The sequence below is a fragment of the Triticum aestivum genome, chromosome 3B (assembly GCF_018294505.1).
Source record: "Triticum aestivum cultivar Chinese Spring chromosome 3B, IWGSC CS RefSeq v2.1, whole genome shotgun sequence".
Classification (NCBI taxonomy): Eukaryota; Viridiplantae; Streptophyta; class Magnoliopsida; order Poales; family Poaceae; genus Triticum; species Triticum aestivum.
Window position 1 is genome coordinate 91,004,436 of NC_057801.1, and position 25,205 is coordinate 91,029,640.

At 45.5% G+C, this 25,205-nt stretch overlaps 1 protein-coding gene and 1 non-coding gene across 2 annotated transcripts; one reads left to right on the forward strand and one right to left on the reverse strand.

The window, feature by feature from the left end:
- Positions 1-15,608: 15,608 nt before the first annotated feature.
- On the reverse strand, positions 15,609-15,690 carry TRNAS-UGA (transfer RNA serine (anticodon UGA)). The gene has a single exon. It is a non-coding gene; the product is annotated as a tRNA-Ser (tRNA).
- Positions 15,691-21,580: 5,890 nt separating this feature from the next.
- LOC123064924 (uncharacterized) lies at positions 21,581-22,543 on the forward strand. The gene has a single exon (XM_044488316.1). It carries the CDS (start codon positions 21,694-21,696, stop codon positions 22,372-22,374), a length of 681 nt encoding a protein of 226 aa, XP_044344251.1. The 5' UTR covers positions 21,581-21,693; the 3' UTR covers positions 22,375-22,543.
- The last annotated feature ends 2,662 nt before the right edge of the window (positions 22,544-25,205 follow it).

A 25,205-nucleotide genomic window follows, 5' to 3' on the forward strand; every position in this document is an offset into this window, starting at 1 on the left:
ACAAGGCCATGTCCTCCGTCATTCGCCAAAGACCGGACTTCCACTCCATGACCTCATGTGAAGTGTTGGATGAGTTTGTTGCAATGAGCATCTTGGACAAGACCACCGACAATGCGGTGCTCCGTTCTCAAAGGGCAAAGAAGCCCAATCTTGCCTTGAAGGCCAAGGTTAGTGTGGAATAAGAAGATGAAGAGGAAGATGAGGAGAGCAACCCCGAGGACACGAAATATGATTATCATGAGCACATGGCTCTTGCCTCAAGACAATTTTGGAGTAAGAAGAATACAAGACCCAACTTCAACAAGAACAACTCAAGTGGCCTCAAGGGCAAGCAACGAGTTAGAACTTGTTTCAACTGTGGCAATGTTAGCCATTTCGTTGCGGATTGTCCTTACGAGAAGCGGGAAGACAATGGTGGCAAGTTCATCCAAAAAGACAAAGCCAAGTCCTTCCCAAACAAGAACAACTTCACCAAGAAGACTCCTACTCACGGGTTGGTGGTTCAAGAAGAATACCGTGAGGATGACGATGATGATGAAGATGGTGAAACAATGGCCATGGCATCCGTTGCCATTGTCACAACTCCCCGGGTGTCTCTCTTCGATGCACCTAACGAGAACATCACCGCCAAGTGCCTCATGGCTAAGGCAACCAACAAGGTAACCCCCAATATCAAAACCACCATTATTCCTAATCCTCCTTCAACGGATGACTTTGATAATGGTAAGAGGTCTAATGAGGAGATTAATGAATTTGAGTCCTTCATGAGTAAGCTCAAGGGCAAATCCAAGAAGCACTTCGTTGCTCTCTTGGAACAACTTGGTGAAGCCAATGACATGATAGAGGCTCATGAAGAGACCATCTCTGAGATGGGAGGTTATAGTCGTGATTACGCCGATGAGATATCGGATCTATCGAATGATCTTGCTAAGGAGTGTGGGCATCGTTTGGCTCTTGAGGAGTCACACAACGATGACCATACCAAATTAAAGAAAGATCTTGATCATGCTCTTGTTGTGTCTCGTGTTCTAACTTCCGAGAAGGCTAAACTTGGGGTTGATCATGCTAGACTCAAGGAGGAGTTTGATGTACTTGACAAGGCCCATAAGGTCTTGAAAGGTGCTCATGCAAACCTCAAGGAGTCTCATGCTCAACTCCAAGTTAAGCTTACCAAGGAAAAGGCCACATTTCCTCACATGGTCTTAATTGATAATGCAAATGCTACTAACCCATGTTGTGAGCATGTGCATCTTGTGGAGGAGAATGCCAAGTTGAAGGAACAACTTGAGAAAGGTCTTGTGTCATGCATACAAGGCGAGAAGAACCTAAATGACCTTTTGAGCAATCAAAAGGAAGTTGTGGGCAAGGAGGGAGTTGGGTTTACGCCCAAGTCCAAGAACAAGAAGAAGAACAAGGAGAAGAATAACAAGACCAATCGACCTCCCCCGCTCAAGCAAACTTTTGTGGAGGGAGAGGGTGCTCCTAAGAAGAAGAATGACAATGCGAAGAGTGGTGATGCCAAAGAGCGCAAAGCCATCTCTCCCAACAAAGTCGGTGACTTTAACCCTTCTTATGTGTTGTGTCGTGCTAGCGATGGGCATGTTTATGCTAAATTTGTTGGTTCTTCTTATGAGTACATTGAATGGTCTATTTGGGTTCCTAAGACCCTTGTTACTAACATCAAAGGACCCATTACTCAATGGGTACCTAAAACCAAGCATTGATATCTTGTAGGTGTTTGCTTCCGGTGGGGGATCATGGTTGCTCGATAGTGGAGAAACAAATCATATGACCAGGAGCAAGGACTTGGTGGTGGACGTGCACAAGATCCCATCTATGCCCACCAATGTTGAATGGGGTGATGCCTCACATTCTAAGGTATTGGGTCTTGGCAAGGTTGTCATTTCTCATGATCTAACGATCAAGAAAGTCATGCTCGTTGAGTCCCTTGCGTTCAATTTACTTTCCGTTCGTCAACTCGCACTCATGGGCTTTGCCACCTTCTTTGATATTGATAACATGGCCCTCTTGTGGAGCAAGACTCTTAAAGTAGCCTTTGTTGGGCATGTCGAGAACGGTCTCTATGTGATTAACTTTTCAGAGCAACCCACTAAGACCGCAGCATGCCTAATGGATAAAGTTGATGTGGGATGGCTTTGGCATCGTCGTTTAGCCCACGTCAATATGAGATCTTTGCAAAGTATTCTCAAGGGGGACCATGTTCATGGACTAACGAATGTTAGTTTTGCCAAAGATCGTGTTTGCAGTGCTTGTATCGAAGGAAAGCTTCATGAGACGGCTCACCCTCCCACGACTATCATCTACTCAAAGAGACCCTTGGAGCTCCTGCACATGGACCTTTTCGGGCCTCCATCCTTTGATAGTCTTGGGGGTAGAAAGTATTGCTTGGTGATTGTGGATGATTATTCAAGATACACTTGGGTATACTTCTTCAAGAGGAAGAGTGAGACTCAACAAACCGTCATCGACTTTGCAAATGAAGCTCAACGTCAACATAATGCAAAGATCCTGACAATAAGAAGTGACAACGGCACCGAGTTTAAGAACTACACCTTGGATGAGTTTCTTAGTGATGAAGGGATCAAGCATCAATATTCTACACCATATACCCCTCAACAAAATGGTGTTGCGGAGAGGAAGAACCGGACGTTGATGGATGCGGCAAGGACCATGATGGCGGAGTTCAAGTCTCCATACAACTTCTGGGCCGAAGCCATCAACACAGCATGTCATGCATCCAATCGGCTCTATCTCCGCAAAGGCTTGAACAAGACTCCGTATGAGATACTCACCGGGAACAAGCCTAATCTCAAGTACTTCCGGGTGTTCGGGTACGTGTTTCATTCTCAAGAAAGGTGTTCGTTTGTCTAAATTCGAGGCTAGAGCTCATGAGGGCATATTTATTGGTTATGCTACAAACTCTCATGCTTACCGCGTTCTCACCAAGTCCAACAGACTCATTGAGGAGACGTGTAACGTAGAGTTTGACGAAAATAACGGCTCCCAAGTGGAGCAAAGTGGTACTTGTGATGTAGGTGATGAAATTCCTCCCCAAGCCATAAGAAGAATGGGTATTGGTCATATCCTACCCACTGAGGAACCCCTTGTGGCCGAAGGAGAAGGACAATGCTCCACCTCTGTGGAGCCTTCACCTACTCAAGACCCACACGCTTCCGAAGAACAAAGTGAAGGCCCTCATCCTCGGGAACAAGACCAAGGGCAAGATCAATCTCAAGATGGTGGTGAACCCTCACATGATGCCCAAGGTCAAGTTCTCCCCCTCGAGCAAGTTCAAGATCATGAGCAAGCTCAAGATCAAGAACAAGCTCATGATGACGCTCAAGATAATCAAGTGAACCCTCCTCCTTCGACATCCGAGGAGGAATTGGAGCGTCGTGCCGTGAAGATTGCTTCCAAACTCACCACCAAAGGTCATCTCATGGAGAATGTGGTTGGAAGCCTAAGAAAGGGGGTAAGCACTCGTAGACAATTAGCAAACTATTGTGAACATCACGCGTTTGTCTCTTGTGTTGAACCCCATAAGGTCTATGAGGCGCTCGAAGACTCGGATTGGCTCAATGCCATGCATGAAGAACTCAACAACTTCGAGTACAACAAGGTGTGGAGGTTAGTGCCAAGGCCTTACGGGAACCATAACATCATTGGAACCAAGTGGATCTTCAAGAACAAGCAAGATGCTCATGGGAACATAATTCTCAACAAGGCAAGATTGGTAGCCCAAGGCTACTCCCAAGTCGAGGGTATCGACTACGGTGAAACCTTTGCTCCCGTTGCTCGCCTTGAATCCATTCGTTTGTTGATTGCTTATGCTTCCCATCACAACTTTAAGTTGCAACAAATGGATGTGAAAAGTGCTTTTCTTAATGGTCCTATTAATGAGTTTGTCTATGTCAAGCAACCCCCCAGGTTCGAGGATCCCTTCTTTCCGTCTCATGTATATCAACTCAATAAGGCACTCTATGGCCTTAAACAAGCCCCACGTGCGTGGTATGACCACCTTACCAAGTTGTTACAAGATCGTGGATTTGAAGTTGGGCTAATTGATCCCACTCTTTTTACTAAGAAGGTCAAAGGGGAGTTGTTTGTATGCCAACTATATGTTGATGACATTATCTTTGGTTCCCCTAACAAATCTTTCAATGAAGAATTTGCCGCTCTCATGACCTCTAAGTTCAAGATGTCTTCAATGGGAGAGTTGAAGTTCTTCCTTGGTTTTGATATCAAACAAAGAAGAGAAGGTACCTTCATCAACCAAGCCAAATACACTCAAGACATGCTCAAGAGATTCAAGCTAAGTGATGTCAAGCCGGCCTCTACTCCAATGCCCACCAAGTGCCAACTTGACATTGATCCCAATGGTAAAGCGGTGGATCAAAAGGTATATTGCTCCATGATTGGCTCCTTGCTTTACCTTTGTGCATCTAGACCGGATATCATGTTGAGTGTGGGGATATGTGCACGGTTTCAAGCTGCACCAAAGGAAAGTCACGATGTGGCGGTCAAGCGAATCTTTCGATATTTGGCTCATACCCCAAACTTTGGCTTATGGTACCCAAGACAGGCAAACTTAAAGCTTGAAGGATTTACGGATTCCGATTGGGCGGGAGACAAAGTGGATAGGAAGTCCACTTCCGGAGGGTGCCAGTTTCTTGGGTGCTCTTTGGTGAGTTGGTCTTCCAAAAAGCAAAGTTGTGTATCTCTCTCGTCCACCGAAGCTGAATATGTGCCTGCCGGTAGTTGTTGTGCACAACTCTTATGGATGAGGCAAACTTTAAAGGAATATGGTGTCATTTGTGACAAAGTGCCTCTTTGGTGTGACAACGAAAGTGCCATCAAGATTTCTCTCAACCCGGTGCAACACTTCAAGACGAAGCATATTGAGATTCGGTATCATTTCATCCGGGATCACATTAGGCGAGGAGAGATCGAGCTCAAGTATGTCAACACTCATGATAACCTTGCAGATATTTTCACAAAGCCCTTGGATGAAGCAAGATTTCGCGAGTTAAGGCATGAGCTAAATATCATTGATTCGAGCAATGTGACTTGAACCCTTGCACACCCCACCCCACTCAACTTGGTATCTAGCTTAGATGTAGGCATGGACATAGGGGGAGTGTTGTTCTCTCAATGAACTCTCCCTCCCCCCATTATGCATAAATCAATCAACCCTTTCACATTAGCCATTTTTGATGGTACTTGTGCTTCAAAGACGAGTGTTGGTCATGGGCCCAAGGATAATTCTTCGCGGTGCCATACCAATTGACTCAAACATAGGTGGCTCCGGCCACCATCCTCTCCTGAGAGAGGCCAGAGCTCGCTCTGTTTCGTGTGTTTGTTTTTGTTTGAGTGGTTTCTGGTCCGTTGTTTGTGTGTGTGCTGCCTGGTTGGTCTTCTCTTTCTCTTGCCCTTGCTTTCGTTTTTATTTTGAGCGTTAGCCATAGGTTTAGGAGCAGTGTGGTTGCTGAAACGGTACTACCGCTCGTGGCAAGCGGTACTGCCGCCCTCCAGCGCGGTACTACCGCCATGAGGCGCGGGCCGGGGGTTATATCGGGGGCAGGGGGAGTTTTCTTCTCCCCCATACCCATTCGCTCGCCCCCTTGCTCTGTTCCTCTTTCCTCAGCAACCGGCGCCGCGGGAGGGCTCCGGCGGATCTCCCTCTCCGGGGCGCTCCTCTCCATTTCCTTCGATGGAGTCGATCCCCACCGTTTCCTCTTGCCATGGATGCCGGTATTGCCCCCGTTCTCTTTTTCCTTGTGTCTAGATTTCCAATCTAGCTTCTTAGGGGCAATAGCTGTTGCATCTCTAGATTTTTGGCCAGATCTAGGCTTGAGTAGGATGGAGATTGCTTCTAGATAGTTTGGATTAGTGTTTGGTTGGAGTATTTTTGAATTTGGTAGGACGGTAGTACCGGATCTGACCACGAAAGTAGGAAACTGCTGTTTCCCCACCTCGAGCGGTACTACCGCATTCTCTAGAGCGGTACTACCGCGTTCTCCAGAGCGGTACTACCGCTTGGAGCGGTACTACCGCTTTCTCCAGAGCGGTACTACCGCTTAGAGCGGTACTACTGCTGAAGGGTCACGGTACTACCGCCCCTCTACCAGTTTCCGTCATGCTCCTACCTTTCAGTGATCTTTTTGCTCGTGTTTTGTGGCTTACGCTCGTTCTCTCTGGTTGTTTGCGTGTTTGTGTGTGTGGTTCCAGGTGATGAGGTTCCTGAGCATCAGGCTCGTCATATCAACCCCGGTCGTGCCTCGTCCAAGCGCTACCGCACCACTGAGCCCGCCGGAGGATCTTCTAGTCTCCACCTCCTCCTCAACTGCAGAAGAAGCCTGGGGTCAAGCCAAAGCCAGGCAAAATCGTGCCAGAAATGCCGCCCAAGGAGTTCTGGGCAAGGCGCCGCCGCAACCCGTATGAGGACGACCAAGATCCCACTTTGGTCAACCGTCTATTCTGGAACAGGTTCCAGTTTGCCATCTTCTTTGATGTTCTCAAAGCCAAGAAGAATCTCTATGTCAACATGCACTCCATCGACACCGAGCATATGGAGAACGATCCTGAATACTTTGGTGAAGCTCTTCAGATGTGCACTCAACTGAACATTCTCGGGATCATGCAATTCAACAAGGACTATGATGCTGATATTGTGGCCCAATTCTATGCCACGGTTCACCTTGGGACTGATGAGGACAGGACACTGACTTGGGTGACCGATGGCAAGTTGCTTTCAGTCACGTGGAAAGCTTTCATGGAGTTGATTAGGGTGGAAGATCTAGGTCTTGAGTCTTCTGTCGGCTTTCGCCCCCACCGTCGCGCCAATGCCACTCACAAGCAAGCTCTATGGCCCTACTGCACTTTGAGGATCAACCCTGAGACGAAGAAGGAAACCTATGAGCTGCCTGCCTATCTGGATATCCTTCACCGTATCTTCAGAGAGACTCTTTTCCCTCGTATCGGGAATCTGGACCAGGTTCACTCCTATCTCGTGGACATGCTTCTCTTCTACCAGCGTCAGAAGGGACAGAACACCGGAGAGTCCTTGGATATCTCTCATGTTATGTGGTCCGAGCTGCTTTCTGCTATCTCCGAGCGCAAGTGCCCGATTTATGGTCCGTTCATTATGCTGCTCATTGAGAAGGCCTGGGATCGTGTCTATCCCAAGGTGCCGCCGGAGACTGGAGAGTTGGTCTCTCACGATGTCAAGCGTCTGAGGAAGAAGGATAACTAGGGCACTCAGGCCCCTAGGACTGGAGTTCCTTCATCTGCTGCTGCCATGGAGACTGAGGAGGAGATTGGGGCTGAGGCTGAGGATGAAAATGATGACTACGTGCCTTCTGAGGCAGAGCCCTCTTGGGCCAAGAAGCTCAAGATCAAGGTGAAGAAGCTATTCTGCATGGAGTCTCACGGTCAGTACATGACTCATGTGGCTGAGAAGAAGGCCCGAGGTCGCCACAAGGAGCTCACGCGTCAGATGGGTGCTATTGTGATTAGTGGTTCTGAGGATCAGCTTACCGAGGAGGAGGAGTGGATTCAGCAGCACTGTCCTTGGACTGATTCTGATGCTGAGCACTTCCCGGCTGACGATGGTGGCGCAGATGATCCCTTTGAGATCTGATGTGTGTCCCTCGTTTGCTATCACCTGGAGCCGTAGCAGCACTCCCTCTCTTTTTTGGTGTCTCGGTGCCAAAGGGGGAGAGAGTTTAGCGATTTGTGCTTGCTTTGTGTCTTCCGTCTTCTGTGTTTGTGTTTTGGCCTGTTGCTTTATTTGGTTTGTGTCTGTGAGACCTAAGTTCTGGTTTTTGTCAGTGAGACCTTAGCTCGAGTCATATGGTGTGAGACATATGCTACCTTACCTTTCCAGTATCATTATCTATGTCTATCTAGCTTATGAGTTGCATGCTTATCATGTTATCCATGTTGCTCTCATATATCTTGCTTAGGTAGTTGGTCTCTAAAATGTAGGGGGAGCATTGATCCTGGCATCTGTGTCATGCAGTCCAAAGCACTTATCTAGGTAGCACACATCCAGGGGGAGCCCTTCTACATTTTAGGATGGTTGTGTTTTTGCGTTTATCCTTTATCTATCATATTGTGCAAATCCCGTATTGTCATCAATCCACAAAAAAGGGGGAGATTGTAAGGGCATATTTATCCCCAAGATGTTTTGGTGATTGATGACAATGCTTGTGCGGACTAATCGCGTGCATTAAGTTCTTTCAGAGATTCATCCTTTGGCACGAGACGATTTTCTCCCCTCGGTGTTTTATTCAAGTCGGTGTAGCTCCTTCGTTTCGTTGTTGGTGTTCTAGTCTCGTAGGAGTCACCGTACTATCAAGAGGGGATCCGCTTTGGTAATACTTGGGTGGAATCAACACGTACACATCCATATCACACACGTCGTTTTCTTTCCGCTTCATTGGAGCTGCCGTTTTCCCCTTAGTATGCTTTGCTCTGCCCCAGCGGTAGTACCGCGACCCACAGCGGTAGTACCGCTCTCAGAGCGGTAGTACCGCTCCAAGCGGTAGTACCGCTCTCCGAAGGGTAGTACCGCTTGGGACCTTCGGTCGTAGTATCGCAGTGCTTCCGGGCTTCTGCCGCCTCGATTCAAGAACGATGTTTTTCGTGTCGGGTTTTGCGGTACTAAGGGCGGTAGTTGTAGCGGTAGTATCGCTCCAAGCGGTAGTACCGCACCTACCCCCACGGTAGTACCGCCCTGGGGTCAGGCCCCTGTCAGCGCGGCAGTACCGCTGGGTTGAGCGGTAGTATCGCCCTTCCCTAGTAGTAGTACCGCTCTGTGTGGGGCTGCTCAGTGGGATAACGGTTGGATTGTTCCCCCCACTATATAAAGGGGTCTTCTTCCCCAAAGTTGACCTACCTCTTCCCCCAAAAGCTCCATTGTTGCTCCAAGCTCCATTTTCGCCCGATCTCTCTCCCTAGCCAATCAAACTTGTTGATTTGCTCGGGATTGGTTGAGAAGGCTCAGATCTACACTTCCACCAAGAGAAATTTGATTTCCCCCACTTATCCCTAGCGGATCTTGTTACTCTTGGGTGTTGAGCACCCTAGACGGTTGAGGTCACCTCGAAGCCATACTCCATTGAGGTGAAGCTTCATGGTGTTGTTGGGAGCCTCCAAGTGTTGTGGAGATAGCTCCAATCTTGTTTGTAAAGGTCCGGTTGCCGCCTTCAAGGGCTCCAATAGTGGAATCACGGCATCTCGCATTGTGTGAGGGCGTGAGGAGATTACGGTGGCCCTAGTGGCTTCTTGGGGAGCATTGTGCCTCCACACGGCTCTAACGGAGACGTACTTCCCCTTAAAAGGAAGGAACTTCGGTAACACATCTTCGTCTCCACCGGCTCCACTCTTGGTTATCTTGTCCCTTTACTTTTGCAAGCTTACTTAAGTTTTATCTATTGCTTGCTTGTGTGCTTATTGTCTTTGCATCATATAGGTTATCCACGTATTTGCACATCTAGACAACCTATTTCATTGCAAGGTTTAAATTGTTAAAGAAAAGTATAAAAAATTGTTAGTTGCCTATTCACCCCCCCCCTCTAGTCAACCATATCGATCCTTTCATCATCAGTATCAGGTAGGACCTAAACACCCTTAAGGTAAAATAGCATAAAATAATATAGACCCTGACTCTCCATTATGAAGAATGGAGATCATCCTGTCTCCAATTCTTGCACTTTGTTGCCTTTCTCTTCCAAGAAGCTCCTTACGACTGTCCATACATTTTTTTCATTCTTTGATTGTCATGTATCCCATTCTTTTAGAAACCCGGTATGGACAATTCAGATTCGTAGGAAGACCTGGTTGTATGTTCAAAACATGAAGGCTGCTGTGCATATACATCAGATGAGGCACACAATTATTCGGGATTATCTATTAAAAACATAGTAATAACTTCGTAGTTAGCAATGATGTACTAGTTTTAGAAGTGTGCAAAAAGATGCACGGATGTCGTATTAGTAAAAACTCTTACCAGGGTATCTCCATGGTAGTTACCGTAGTTCAACACGTGCACTAGTGGCACGTATTGACCATAATGTTGAGGAGTTTGATTGTAGACATTGTAATTCTCAAGATCAACACAAAATACGATCAGATGATTTTTCTCCCTATAAGTTAATTCGGAGCCATCGGTGTAGTGGGTTTTGTCTTCCATCTTCCGCACATTCTTTGAAGAATGAAAATAAGTTGTCAATGGAAATAAGATGTCAACTATTTTGAAATAAATAATATAAATTACTTAATAACTATGTTAAGCTCACATTGGAGAAGAATTGGTGGTGTATCCACAAGGACCCAAATCGAAGGTCTATCTTGCTCGATTGTAGGATCATCAAGATCCATGGTGACAAGCATACCCTCATAAAAACCATACATCTTGCAAAGTGTTTCCCAATTTTTGCAACCAAAATGGGTTACACTCTCAGCATTGTACAGCTTTACTTGAAAATCCACACCATGATGGGTCCTTAGGAGAATTTTTTTGGTTTCCATACTTTCATGGCCTTCAAAACCCATCCTCTCCAAGACATAGCGTCTTGCATAGCATGGGATAAGCTAGTCGAATTGGAAAAGATGAAAAATACACGTTAAAATAGTTGAAGTCGTGCTTAATTACAAAAAGAAACTATTGTCGTTGTTGCGTACCGTATGAACATCGAAGGTCTCCTCGAGCTTAATGCTGAAGTGCCGATCTTCGTCCAGCTCAATGAACCTGTCGCACATACCTCAGTCGTCGTGGCACCAGTCACACTCCCCCGGGCGGTTTTCATCGTCCGAGTACGACATTTCTGGCCTATGTTCATAATTCAAATATTAAACTAGATCATTATTATTAATCACGGGTTGACTATCGGTGATGGTACGTAGCTCCTCCTTTCATTCCCGAGTGCATTATTACACCAAATTGTCTAGCACACGGGAATGAAGGAGAACTTTTCCAATATGAGCATTCAATAAGCAAAACCAAATCATAAAATAAGCAAAACCAAATCATAAAATAAAGTACTATTCAAATTAGCATGCATTCAATTATAAGCAAAAGTACATCATCTCTTGGTGTCCGTACATCGTCGAATGTTATCATTAATATAGCATCACTAATGCAACTAGAACTGTAGCGCCCGACGGGTATCGTCGCGGGCGGTGGACACCCAAAGATAAGGAACCATCACAGGATCATAGCTCCAGTGAGATTCCTGAAGAATCTACCAGATATTGTCGAACCTGCCCTCCAATGCAACCATGTAGCGACGGACGTGCTCATCCTCCTCGCTGACACGGTGACGTACCACCTCTGCGGTGTCCGGATGCCTCGGCACCGTCACTGGCACACGCGACCGTCACCAAACAAGGATCGGTTCAACAACGGGCTGCCTCCTCACCAACCTACGTCCCTCGGAAGGTAGCACCTCCCAATACCAGCCCGGCGGAGCCCAGTCCCGAACATGGCCCTGATCAAGCAGGCCTCCACCGTCGAGTCAATGACGACGAGGATGCGGGATAGGCATCGCCGACGTCGATGCAGGAACTACTCCTATATATAGTTAAATAAAGTAGTTTTATTAATTAAATCAACTAGTTCAACTACTAAGCACTTACTATAAATAAATAAAGTAGTACTTACTAAAAACAAACTACTTCTATATATAGTAAAATAAAGTAGTTTATTAAATCAACTAGCTAGTTCAACTATATATGAAGCACTTACTATAAATAAAATAAAGTAGTACTTACTAAAAATAAACTAGTTTAACTATAGTTCTATTATTTTTTTAACTAATTATATTAAACACTTTCTCTTCTTATTTTTTTTATTTTTCCTCTATTCTAAATATGAACATATTCATAAATGACTTATATCATTCACATATTTCCTATACATACACAATAAGTTGACAAAGAAAATACTATGAACAAAGAAATCATTAAAATTCTATGAACAAAATTACAACAGAAAAAAATCATAAAAATCTATGAACAGAAAAAAATCATAAAAATTTGACATATTCGATCTTTGCATATATATGAACATACAAACATGCATATTCAACAATAATATCACCAAAAAAATCTATTAACAGAAAAATAATCTAACACAATATGAACAAATTAATTACACAATATGAAAAAAAAATCTAACAGAAAAATCTATGAACTACACATCTAACAAAAAAAATCTATGAACTACAAAAAATCTAAAAAAAATTAACAAAATTAACTACACATCTAAATTAACTACTACTAATGTCAAATTAAATTAGTTGCTCACAGCGACGGCGACGGCGACGGCGAGGTGCGGCGCGGGGCGGGGCGGCGACGGCGTCAGGGCGGCGCGGGCCGGGGCGGCGCGGGACGGGGTGGCGCGGGACGGGGCGGAGCGGGGCGAGGGCTGGCTCGGGCAGCCTGCCGGCGTCGTGGATGGATTCGCCGCCGTCGGGGGAGAGCAGTAGAAGAGATTGAAGTGGGGATGGATGGTTCTGAAAATTTCCTAAGTGCTACTTATATTGCAAAGGCATTGGTCCCGGTTCGTGGCACAAACCGGGACTAATGCCCCCCTTTAGTCCCGGTTGGGGCTACCAACCAGGACCAAAGGCCTCTTTTTAGCAGCCCAAAGGGCGGGAAACAGAGACCTTTGGTCCCGGTTGGAGGCACCAACCGGGACTAAAGGTGGGTCATTGGTCCCGGTTAGTTCCACCAACCGGTAGCAATGCACCCGTCTAATTACTTATTTATTTTCTTTTATGATAATTATTTTCGCTATTAAAGTTTGTAACAAAATTCTAATTACTTATTTATTTTCTTTTATGATAATTCTTTTTGTTTTTAATGTTTTGAACAGAATTCTAATTACTTATTTATTTTCTTTTATGATAATTCTTTTTGCTATTAAAGTTACTAACAAAATTCTAATTACTTATTTATTTTCTTTTATGATAATTCTTTTTTCTTTTAATGTTTTGAACAGAATTTTAATTACTTATTTATTTTCTTTTATGATAATTCTTTTTGCTATTAAAGTTTGTAACAAAATTCTAATTACTTATTTATTTTCTTTTATGATAATTCTTTTTGCTTTAATGTTTTGAACAGAATTCTAATTACTTATTTATTTTCTTTTATGATAATTATTTTTGCTATTAAAGTTTGTAACAAAATTCTAATAACTTATTATTATTTTTTTATGATAATTCTTTTTGCTATTAAAGTTTGTAACAAAATTCTAATTACTTATTTATTTTCTTTTATGATAATTCTTTTTGTTTTTAATGTTTTGAACAGACTTCTAATTACTTATTTATTTTCTTTTATGATAATTCTTTTTGCTATTAAAGTTTGTAACAAAATTCTAATTACTTACTTATTTTCTTTTATGATAATTCTTTTTGCTTTTAATGTTTTGAACAGAATTCTAATTACTTATTTATTTTATTTTATGATAATTCTTTTTGCTATTAAAGTTTGTAACAAAATTCTAATTACTTATTTTTTTATGATAATTCTTTTTGCTTTTAATGTTTTGAACAGAATTCTAATTACTTATTTATTTTCTTTTCTGATAATTTTTTTTGCTATTAAAGTTTGTAACAAAATTCTAATTACTTATTTATTTTCTTTTATGATAATTCTTTTTGCTATTAAAGTTTGTAACAAAATTCTATATAATTTTAGTTTCAATAATACTAGAGGTTCATAAAAGTTTTTTAGTTGATTCCTTCAGTACCAGTTCTAAGGCTGTTACAAAGGCATTTTATTTGGTACAGGTTTTAAGGCTGGTGCCCCACGAGCACCTTTTAGTACCGGTTCGTGGCATGAACCGGTAAAAGAGTTTTTTAGTTGATTCTTTCTGCAGCTGTTTTTTAGTCCCACCTCGCCAAGCGAGAGGCACTCACAGCGGTTTATAAGCCCTGAGTGCAGAGATGATGCAGAAAAGGCTCAATGCTAACCTGCACGTTGCTTAGCTTCAAGCCTTTAGGAATAGGGTAGACTGCACGGAGCTATGTGCAGTGTAGTTTACACTATTCCGAAAGGCTTGAAGCTAATTAACGAGCATTGCGCCTCTTTTTTATTTTAAATGACTTATTACAACTCAGAAAAATAAGAAAAAAATAAATATAGTAGAAAAGAAAAAAACTATATAAAAAACTACTTAGAAATAAATAGAAGAAAAAATAGTTGTGATTAACTTTACTAAAAAAATGACCATAGATGCGCTTATAGAGAGAATTCAACCTAAATTCATAATAAATTTCTACTAACTTCAGAGAAATTCAATATGAATTTAGGTCAAATTCTCTCTATAAGGGCATCTATTTTCACTTTGAGAGGAGCTCAACAAGGCAGAGAGGGAGGAGCTTATAAACCGGTGTGAGCGCCCTTCGATTGGCGAGGTGGGACTAAACTCTGACCGCAACAAGGACCAACCCTTTAGTCCCGGATCCGCGCCTCACGGATCACGACAGGCCGGTCGGTTGCCAGTGCCGGCACCTGCGCCGTGGATGGCCGCCGCTTCTTCTTACGCTGAACGATCTTCCAAGATCCCTCCGTGAAATAATCTGACAATGTTAGTTTAGGGAGACTAACCTTAGGTAGAGGTCCCTTCCAAGGCCGAATTGCCGTCGCCGCCGTTCGTCGATGAACTATACGCCGGACGATCTCGATCTTGTCTTCCGCCCGCAGACCCATCCTCACCGGATCATCGGAAGGAATCGCCAGATCCACAAGCAGAGCCACCTTGTCTTCGGGGTACCCGACCCTAAAGGCTTCGCAAATCGTATCTGAAGGAGTTGGAGATGCCACGCCCGTCGACCCGCCGTCCGAGTCGCCGTCGTTGTCTTTCGAGTCCCCGGCATCGTCATCGGCCAGCGCCTAGAACCGGCCTCCTACGCGCCTCCTCCCGTCGGCGGGGGGCAATGCCGGAGATCCCCGAAGTCGGCCCCGGAGCCGCCCCCCGAGTCACCCCTCCGCCCCTCTTTTCCATCAGGTTATCTGGAAAAAAAATCTGGTTGAGTTGTTGTGCCGCCACTCCCTTTTTTCCGTGTGTCTGATTTACTCTTCGAAGTACTCTCTCTATAAAAAAATATAAAAGCGTTTAGATCGCTTCCGAAGGGAGTAAGTTGGAACAGAGGAGAGCAACTCGGGAAGAAGTGAGTCAGGACAGGTGCCTTGAAGAGGATAGATGAGAGTTTTGAGCCTTCGAGGAAGAAGAAGGCAGCCTTTATTGCTTTTTCAAACGGCTCTGAAGCGGCCGACACGTAACAGCGAGCACCGATTCCTCCACATACGTACATCGATGGAGATGTGAGAGGAGAGAGCATAGCATATCACCATTGTTCTTTTGTTGCGCATGCCCGGTGCCTTGCGGAAACTGGGAAGAAAACCCTGGAGCGGCTCAGAATCTAATCTCCGGACGTGGACATGGGTGCATGGATGGTGAGAGCACATATGTACTGTGCGTACGCACCTATATATAGCTAGCTGATATGAAAAGCTAGTGGAGATTGCACAAACGAAAAAAAAAAGTTGTACAAAAGATAAAAAAGATACAGCGTCGACAGCAGGGATCGAACCTGCGCGGGCGTAGCCCAACAGATTTCAAGTCTGTCTCCTTAACCACTCGGACATATCGACTGCTGTGTTTTGTGACGCACTGAAATCTAAAACCTGTGTGAAATAATACATCTCTGGACCGGCCCAAGCGCTAAATGGACCTCAAGGCCGAGTTGCAGGGGAAAGAGAGAAGATGAACTTCAAATGTCTGGACGACAGTTTCTCAAAAGAAAAAATAAATGTCTGGACGACAGTTTCTCAAAAGAAAAAATAAATGTCTGGACGACAGTTTCTGAAAAGAAAAAATAAATGTCTGGACGACAGTTTCTCAAAAGAAAAAATAAATGTCTGGACGACAGCACTTCGGATATCGTACGCTCTAGTAGTCTGTTCAGAGTGCTTCGAAGCGATTGATCCATTGCACCCCGGAGCGGAACCATCTGCATGGAAGCTATTACAACACATCATCATTTGCGGAAGAGCGCAAGCAATTTCGGATAGTCAAGATTTTTACCAACGACTAAACTGAATCGATCGAGGAGCTTTGTACATCTAGCCAAGGATTCTCTTTCTCCCGCGTGCGTTGTGTCGGTCATATTTGCGATCCTGTAGGTTGTCAGAGCCACCTGCGGTACCGAAGAACAGTCATCTCTGCTCAAAGTTGACATGTTCAAAAACATAAACTGTACGTCGAGACAGAGGATAACTGAATAAAGCTCCACAGTGAACGATTTCTCGCCTGCTACTCCTCTAAAAATTTAAAACGAAACAGAACATCGCTCGCCTACTCATGGACAACAGTTACTCACGATCTCCTTCTCCTGCTTCTGCCATTCCCGAGGAGATAGATATCGCAGGATGGCAGGGCAGCTTTTTGTGTAATTAATTTGTTCATATTGTGTTAGATTATTTGCATAATATTGGATTCACATTTTTCGCGATGGATGTAGAACGAATCATCTATCCACAAGAAGGCAACACGAAGCGATGCATGGCACCCGTGCGCACATCAATGCAAGGTGGGCAGACCTAAGGTTCAGAGTCGCTGTTCCTCGTTCGTCTTGGAACTTCTTTCTCTAGCCTCGATGTTATATTTCCTTCTTGTTGGCTTTTATCTGCAAGTTGTAGACCTTCGGGTCTTATCTGTAAGGATGCATGTGTCCTAATTTGTACTTGGTGCTTAAATAACACGCATCGATCCACATTTGCCAGAAAGATGGTTAATTATACTCGTTGGATGTTAGATCAAGATTGACATCAATTTAGATCTAAATGAAATCCAAGATTTTTATTCCACGACAGATAAAAGCTGCCCAGCCTTCAGGGCACCTTGCCTTAATTTTGATTTGTAAGGACTAAAAGAAATGCCGGAATTGGAAGAGCGCATGAATGAAATGCCACCTCCACGGGTACATAAAATGATTTAAGAGAAACAACATGGAGCCTAGTGCTCCAGAAAATGAGGTTTGAACCCCATTCCTAGATTTTCAATCAAATTTTAGTCACACCTGAAGAGCATTCTATCTTACAACTTGATAGCTCCAACGTTATGATACAGTCACCCCAAGAGCTGTCATGCAAAAGTTTCTTCAGATCTAGCCCGTACTGAATCCTCGGACAGCAGCTGCACTGACTACAAACTGGGATCCCTCTTCAATTTCCCTGTCGACCTTGCGTGCGAGCAACTGGGCTAGATCCTGCTCTATTTTGACCCAATTGATTAAATTAGTTGTTCCTACAAGCATTCTTAAGTGGGCAGTGTCGTGCCCTGACCCTGCAGGCATTGAAAGCCCAGCGTGCCGTTAGGTGAAAAGTCCAGCTACGCTCCGCTAATCCAAACATAAACAAAAGATGGCCTTCTTTAAAGACCATCCGATGACAGTTCATCGACCACAGTACTGCATTGATGCTCCATGCACGAAGACGATCCCTGTGTAAGCAGTGTACGAATCCAACCCCACTTCCATTAACAAGTTAACAAGACCATTAGGCTTTTTAATGGCGATCATTAGATTAGCTCCCCCCAGATAAAGGAGGTCGAAAGCAACTTCATGCGTCGATCTGCAGGACCCTGCAGTGTATGTGCAGCAGGTAAGCTGCGTAGCCCTTTGAAATGTGTCTTTTGTTGTTGTGCAAATGATGTATGTTCCCCTGAGAAAATAAATCAAAAGGGAAATATAATGAACTCATGACTCAACTATGTTGTGATCTTTTTCTTTTAAAAAAGCTATGTTGTGATCTCAAAAAGAATGAACAAAATAAGATGGACTCAACTATGATTGATCTTTTTCTTTTAACAAAGGACAATTTAGTTAAGCGCAACTGGACAGGTTCTACTAGGTGTAGTTTCTGTGATCGGGACGAGACTATCAAGCATCTCTTTTTTTACTGTCCTTTGGCATGAGGGTTGTGGCGCTCTGTGCAAATTGCCTTTAACATTACTCCTCCGACTTCGGTCAACACGTTATTCGGGACGTGGCTTGCTGGGATAGAGTCCGAAACAGCTAGACACATTCGTGTAGGAGTATGTGCGTTGTTATGGGCAATTTGAAATTGCAGAAATGATTTGGCTTTTAACAGAAAAACAACTATTCATTTTTTGCAGATTTTATTCCGGGCTACTGCACTGATCCGTATGTGGTCCTTACTCACTCTGACGGAGGCCAGAGAGCGTTTGGTTACTGAATCTGTACGGTGGGAGATGGTAGCGCGGGATATCTTCAACCGGTTTGGATGGCGGTCATGTAATAGGATAGGCAATTAGTTTACCTATCTTTTATTTTGCCTGGCGGTTGTGGCTTATTGGGCTTTTTGTTTTGGCGTTGAGGCTCTGTGTGAGCTAGCCGTTGCTTTTGTTTGCAGACTTTAAGACCTTGTTGAACCTTATTACTCTATGCATCGTTCTGATGCAGAGGCGGAGGAGTCCCCCCTTTTCGTAAAAAAAAAACTATGATTGATCTTTGTAAAATACTTCCTATTACTGAATATGTGATTCTATTAGTTTACTGATCGATAACCTGGTATACCCGGTACCACGATCGATAGTTATCACATAATTATTGCCGCATAAACATGATTTTACCTGTTTTCCATTAGCTTGTTTTTATGTCTTCAAAGCCATTTTTCAGCAGCAGATTTCATGCATAATGCTCAGGCTAGTATTATCATCTCTTATCATAATTAATCACGCAGCCACTAAGATGACAGGAGATGACAAAAACCAGTGCTGTATATTGATTAGTTTGGAGCCATGTAGAAAGCGAGTAGTGTCGCGCGCTCGTGCTACAACGAGGCCGGCGATAGAGCGCGACGGTATTGGTATGGTACTACGTATTTAATCGCCATGCTTTTCATAGCAGCTGGGAGAATCCAAAACAGAGATCTACGTACGTCGTTGGCTAGGCCTATCCATCAGCGAATTTAGTTGGAGCAAGCGATCGAGTACGCACCAGTACTACCAATGATGGACCAAAATCCAGCTCCCGTGGGCCAAAATACGGAGCACTTATTATGGCCGATGGATGGGTGACATCAGTACATGCATGCATGGGATGGGTTTTCTCACGCTCCACGTAGGCTCCTCAAGCGGTGAGGTCTCTGCCATTTGTTCGAAATGAAAAATTGTTTAGACGAGTACCGATGGTAGATGTATATACAAACTCGCATCATCATCACATTCACGCGCACAACATAGTGAAGATTGACGATACCATCCAGTCGTTCATCGCTGTTAGAGTATAATGAACAGCCCTCTTCCAAAGATCGGTCTTTTGATTGCATTGAGTAGAGCATGCATTTCTACCCTCACTAACGTCTCTCGTTGTTAATGGAACTACCGGCTTACGGAGTTTCATTTCTGAAAGCCCGTGCTTTGATAATCAAGTGATAAGGTGAATGCAGTCATTCTCAACAGTATCCCACCGCCGAGCAGGATTGAACTCCACCAACTAAGCGGTTTCACAACTTCAAGCATCTTCTGCGGTGAACAACTCCGGACTTAACATCTAACACATTATCAGACAAAGGGTCAGTTCTTTTGACAGCTTAAAAAATAAGCCGTTTCCTCCACATATATTGATACATATCGAGAATCAGTAGCCAAGATAACATGTCTCTGCATAGGCACCTCAACATATAGTTCGCCAAGCACGCATGAATTTCAGCCTCCTCCACACTCGAGCAGACATGACGGAAATTTCATGCCGACAAAAGCACCTCACCTGAAAAACCGTGAGCCATAGTCACAATCAAAGTTTAAATATGCATGTCGTGACATTGATTTTACACCATAATACAATATTACTATGGTATAATTGTTGGTCAGAGTTCGTCTTAGCTACTTAAAATACAATGTCGTGGGATTTTTGGTCATAATGCACGAGTTTTCTTAGGTCTTTATTTGATAATTTTAAGTTTATACAAAAAAAGTTAAATTTGCAATAAAAAATCAATATCATTAGATCCACCATGGAATATATCTTGATATCATATTTGCTAAGTGTTGTGGATGTTGATGTTAACTTCACAAAGTTTGACCTCAGATAAATCTAATACGCGGAGTAAAAAAAAGGATGGAGTACTCTTTTTTTTTGCAAGGAAATGGATGGAGTACTCGACCGTCTCATGCAAGACTCCAGGTTTTCGTGGGTCATATGTTCCATTTTCTCCATAAATAGGCTCAGGGTAAATCAGAATATTAAGTTCTCGTACTTCTCCTTTACAAAATGTAGTGTGTATTTTCTACGCAAAAAAATAAATGTAGTGTGTATTTTATTGGTTGGTTTGGGCCCCCTAGGGCCCCATTTGGGCCGGGGCGGGCCGGTGGCTTCTTCTTCAACGGCGGAGCTCCTTGGAGGCGGAGATGGGGCGTAGGGAAGCTGGGTGGTGGCGGCGGCGTTGTCGGTTGGCTGCAGCGGGGTGGCAGCGGCTTTGCGGGCCCGAGATGGACCCGGCCGGGCCGGGTGGTGGCGGCGTCGTTGCCAGCTGGCTGCAGCGGGGTGGCAGCGGCTTTGCGGGCCCGGGTGGCCTGGTGTGCCCCTACTGCGGCATCCAGCTGGCTACCGCGACGGTGCGGGAGGCACATGCATCCCGCATGATGGCAGGGGAGGTGGTTCCCTCCGGCTCGGCTCCGATGCTGCCCCTCTCGTTTCCTGGCATCCCTCTCTCCGTCCTCTAGGCCTCGTGGTGGCGATCTTAGTGAGGCGGCATGGATGACTTCAAGACCGTGGTGGCGTATGCTAGCGGGTGGCAAGTTGCATGGTTGGCTCCGGATTGGCGGGTAGTGGTGTTTGGGATGCAGGAGAAATCCCTGCCGGTTCATCCGGCTCTAACGCGATGTCGCCGGGGGTGCCGCCTTTCCTTCCTGAAGGGCGTCGGTGTTACCCATCCCCACTGCCTTCCGCGTGCCGAGGGAAACCCTAGGATATGTCCAGCCAGCAGCGTCGTCAACGTCGCATCCCTTCTTGGAGGTGTTGCTTGGTACTTAGAGGTTCGGAGCCACAGTGCGCGCGGTGGGATGAATCCGGAGGGTGCAGTGGTGGCGGATCATTTGTGCTTTCTCGAGCCGCCATTGTTGGCATTTTCAATTCTTTCCTTTTCTTTTGGGCTTGATGTGTCGTTTGCCCCAGCAGTTATCTTGTGGTCGGCGAATGTTGCTTAATAATCTAAAGCGGGAAATCCCTTTTTTGGCTATTTTATTGGTTATTAATAATAACTGACCCTTTTTGATACAACGTCGTAAGTTTTGGCAACGGGTAGAATATAAATGAATCCTGCTTAGCTCATGGATCCAAACAGTGTGAGGTCAAAGGTCGTCTCTGCATCGCGGAATCTTGGACAGCCGAGCAGTAACAAAAGTAATCAGATGAGATACTAACGGCAGCGGGAGACGTGCAAACGGCCAGCCAGCACACTTCTCATTATTAATCCACGAGAATCCACCCTCTCTCTCTGCTGCCGACGAGCATAAAACCCCACACTCGCTGCGCACCTCAGTGATCACTTCCTCCTTCTCCTCTGCAACTTGCAAGGACACGATCCCTCTGTTTCGCTGTACAGAGCAGAGACACGTCGATCCATCCATCCATGGCGGCCACCGTCGGCAACGGCAAGGACAGGGAGGAGGCGGTGGTCCACCCGAACCCGAGGCAGGGGGGCAAGCTCTTGTCCAGGCTGCTGACGAGGGACAGCTCTGCCGCCGCGCCGTCCTTCAGGGTCTACTACGGCGTGGCCTCCGCCGGCGCGGTGCCGTTCCTGTGGGAGTCGCAGCCGGGCACGCCCAAGAACGCCGTCTCCGACACGACGATGCCGCCGCTCACGCCTCCGCCGTCCTACTACGCCGCCGGCGCCGGGGCCGCCAAGAAGCACGCGGCGCGCAAGGCCGCCGCCGGGAGCAACAGGTTCAGGCCGTCCCGCATCCTGGGCTCCATCCTCATGGCGACGCGGAGGCGGGGCCGGACGACGCCGTCGGGCTCGCCCACCTCGTCCTTCTCCTCCGCGTCGACCTCGTCATCGTCATCCTCCTACTCGGCATCTTCGTTCCGCCGTACCACGCAGTCGCCGATGCGGGCCGGCGGCAGCAGCAGCAGCAGGCTGCACTCGTCGTCGTCGTCGTTCTCGGACGAGGAGGAGACGGCCATGGCGACGTGCTTCAGGGTGCGGCACGAGAGCTTCAGGGCGCTCAAGGGCTGCCGCGTCGCCGTGACGGTGAGGAGCGCGCTGGCGTCCGTCGGTGGTGCCGCGGCGCATCAGGCGCAGAGGGTCTAACCGAACTACACTAAACTCGCGGTGTGCAAGGACGTGCGTTGTTACTTGATGTCGAGTGGAGTTTACCCAAGTCGTGTGTTGGCTTTGATTGAGCTTCTGTAATGCTACTAGCAGTGTATATGAGAAATAATCAATGAGCATGGCTATGCATGTTCAGAACTTCAGATCAGAACTCTCATCATCTCCTTGCAGACCGAAGACCTTGCTGTAGTGCCAATCTGACCATCTTTCTTCTCTGGAGCAAGTGCATTTTAAGTTTTCTTTTCTGCCGAAAAAGTGTTTGAGTGTTAATCCATGTTTTCTTCTCTGGAGCAAGTGCATTTTAGGTTTTCTTTTGTTAATCCATGTTTGAGTGTTATCCTGGAAAGTTGATCTCTTCCTGCTTGTGTTAGTTGGGAAATGAATGCTCAGCAGTGTTGGAAACTGACATGTCCAGAATTCGTGGAATAAAGAATGTCTATCAGCCGAATAAAAGATTAAACAACCCTTTCAGCCTGCATGCCAAAATTGTGCTTTTCCTCTCTAACTGAATTATATTTTTGGCGCTGTCCAACAACTGTGTGAGCAGAAAAGGAAAAAAACGCCTTGTTTAACAAAAACGAAAAGGAAAAAACGCACGCAGAAGTATTCTGTACTTTTGCGGGATGTTTTCTGCAGACTGCAGTCCCCAGTCATTTTCCCTGCACACACGGGAATTGTTCTCGGCATCCTCGCAGTTGCTGCCATTTGTAGGCTCTCTCAAGCGCACAAGGAAGCAAAAAATAAATAAATGAAAAATCATGTTTAGATGAAGAAGAAGAAGAAGAAGAAAAATGGGTACTGTGTCAAGTGCGATGGTCCTGTGAATGCACATGACCGCAATTCATGCTGAGCCCTGAGTAGTGTGAGATCGTGAGGAGTGAATGCACATGGTTGCAAATTTGCAATACAAGACTGCAAATATTTATGTTTGAGTAGAACCAAAATGTTCACTATGTGTAGTGCAATGGCACTGTGATCGCACATGACCACAGTGGCATATGCTGAGGAGTGAGGGCTAGCAGTAAGTGCATTTTTGGCTATTCGGCCGTAGGTTGCCCCATCCATGAGGAGACACCGATGAGACCCAACAAAATAAATATGTTAACAGTTCACTGGTTAATGGCTCTTTCTGAACATCAACCAGCTCACACTCACCAAGTGCAAGTATAGTACTGGACTGATGGTACGGTAAGCTGGTGCGGTTCATGTTAAACCGGACAGGTTACCTTAAGTAACCCGAATCCGGGACGAACCTTCCATGATTCGTTGACGGTAACAAGATGGTGAAAACTTGCGTGCAACGGACGGGTTTCCCGCTGCCGCAGTCACGTGAATGTGAATCCCCGCACGCTTCAGATCCGACTTGGAGTACTGTCGCAACGACATGGTTTTGTCCTTTGTTGAGATGTTTTGTACTGTACTATACTACAACTGTTGACCCGGACAGAAGGACCGTGGCTTGTTCGTCTGACTTGGACATAGGCAATGCCATGTGTCGCTGTGTCATCAAGCGAGCGGCCAAGAAAGAAGGTCCTCCATCCAATGCCCCAGGGAAAAGGGTTGGGGTTTGAGTTGGAGTTCACAACGAGGGAAAGATGGTGAAACAAAGTTGTGGTGAAACAGAGAGGGTTTGAGTGCGGTGCCGGGTTAATAGGGTGGGTTAATATAGGAGCGTTAAGGCGATATGAATGAATGTTGATCATTAAACTGTGTGCCGTCATAATGCAGATGGACAAGGGTAAGAAGGTCGTGCCGCCGCCATTGGTCGAAGTGCCGGTGCAGGATCACCCAAGCGCCAAGTGGAGGAACTATATGACCACTACTATGAGGAGTCGGGACCAAGCCACTTCTGCAAGGTTATCCTTGCTCCGAATCTAGACAGTTTGCTAATGCCTCTGTAGTTCACGAAGCACTTCCCCGCCATCCCTGCAGAGTTCAGACTCAAGACGAACACCGGCTGCACATGGAGGATGACGGTGAGGATGGTCAACGACAGGATCACCCTTGATCAGGGTTGGGCCACCTTCGCCGCCGTTCACCAGATAATGATCGGGTACATGCTGACGCTCAAGTTGCTGATCTCCGGCACCAAGGATGGCAATTTTACCCACGTGTATGGGTACCCGCGGGTACCGTACCCACATGGGCAGGGTATGGGCACATTTTTATACCCATGGATAGTACCCATATCCTATCCGTTAAGTCATGGGTAGGGTATGGGTATAGCCTTGTACCCGCAGGTATACCCATACCCTGCCCGCTTGTGAACTAATGTTAAGTCGTCATGAATTAATCATTCACTTGTCACGTGACTTGTCTACTACCATTGACTTGTGAGTATGTTGTACTCATGTATCTGTTATTGAGCTGAGAGAATTGATTTTTTTCATTAAATGTGCTATCAATGAGTGCAAAATGTGAACAACTCATATATTGTTTGTTCTACCCGCCGGGTACCAAATGAGTACAGGTATTCGTCGGGTATGGGTACATGTAAGGTTTCATACCCATGGGTACGGGTATGGGTAAAATTTTATATCCATTAACTATACGGGTATGGGTATGATATTGCTCTACCCTGCCCATACCCTACCCATTGCCATCCTTACCCGGCACCATGAAGGTGATTGTATTCAACGACAAGGCCGTGGAGGTGGTCACCAAGTGCAAGGAGCACGACAATGCCTTCGTTGTGACCGCGTGAGCTCTTGTTGCCCCTTCCTTGTTGGTTGTTGGTTTAAAACTTGTGTTTCATTTAAAACTTATTGTACTATGTTGGTTTAAAACTTGTGGTGCGCGATTAAGACTTG

What these genes read in the sequence shown, in the direction of transcription:
- LOC123064924 (XM_044488316.1), top strand. Translation starts at nt 21,694, where the DNA reads ATGGCGGCCACCGTCGGCAACGGCAAGGACAGGGAGGAGGCGGTGGTC.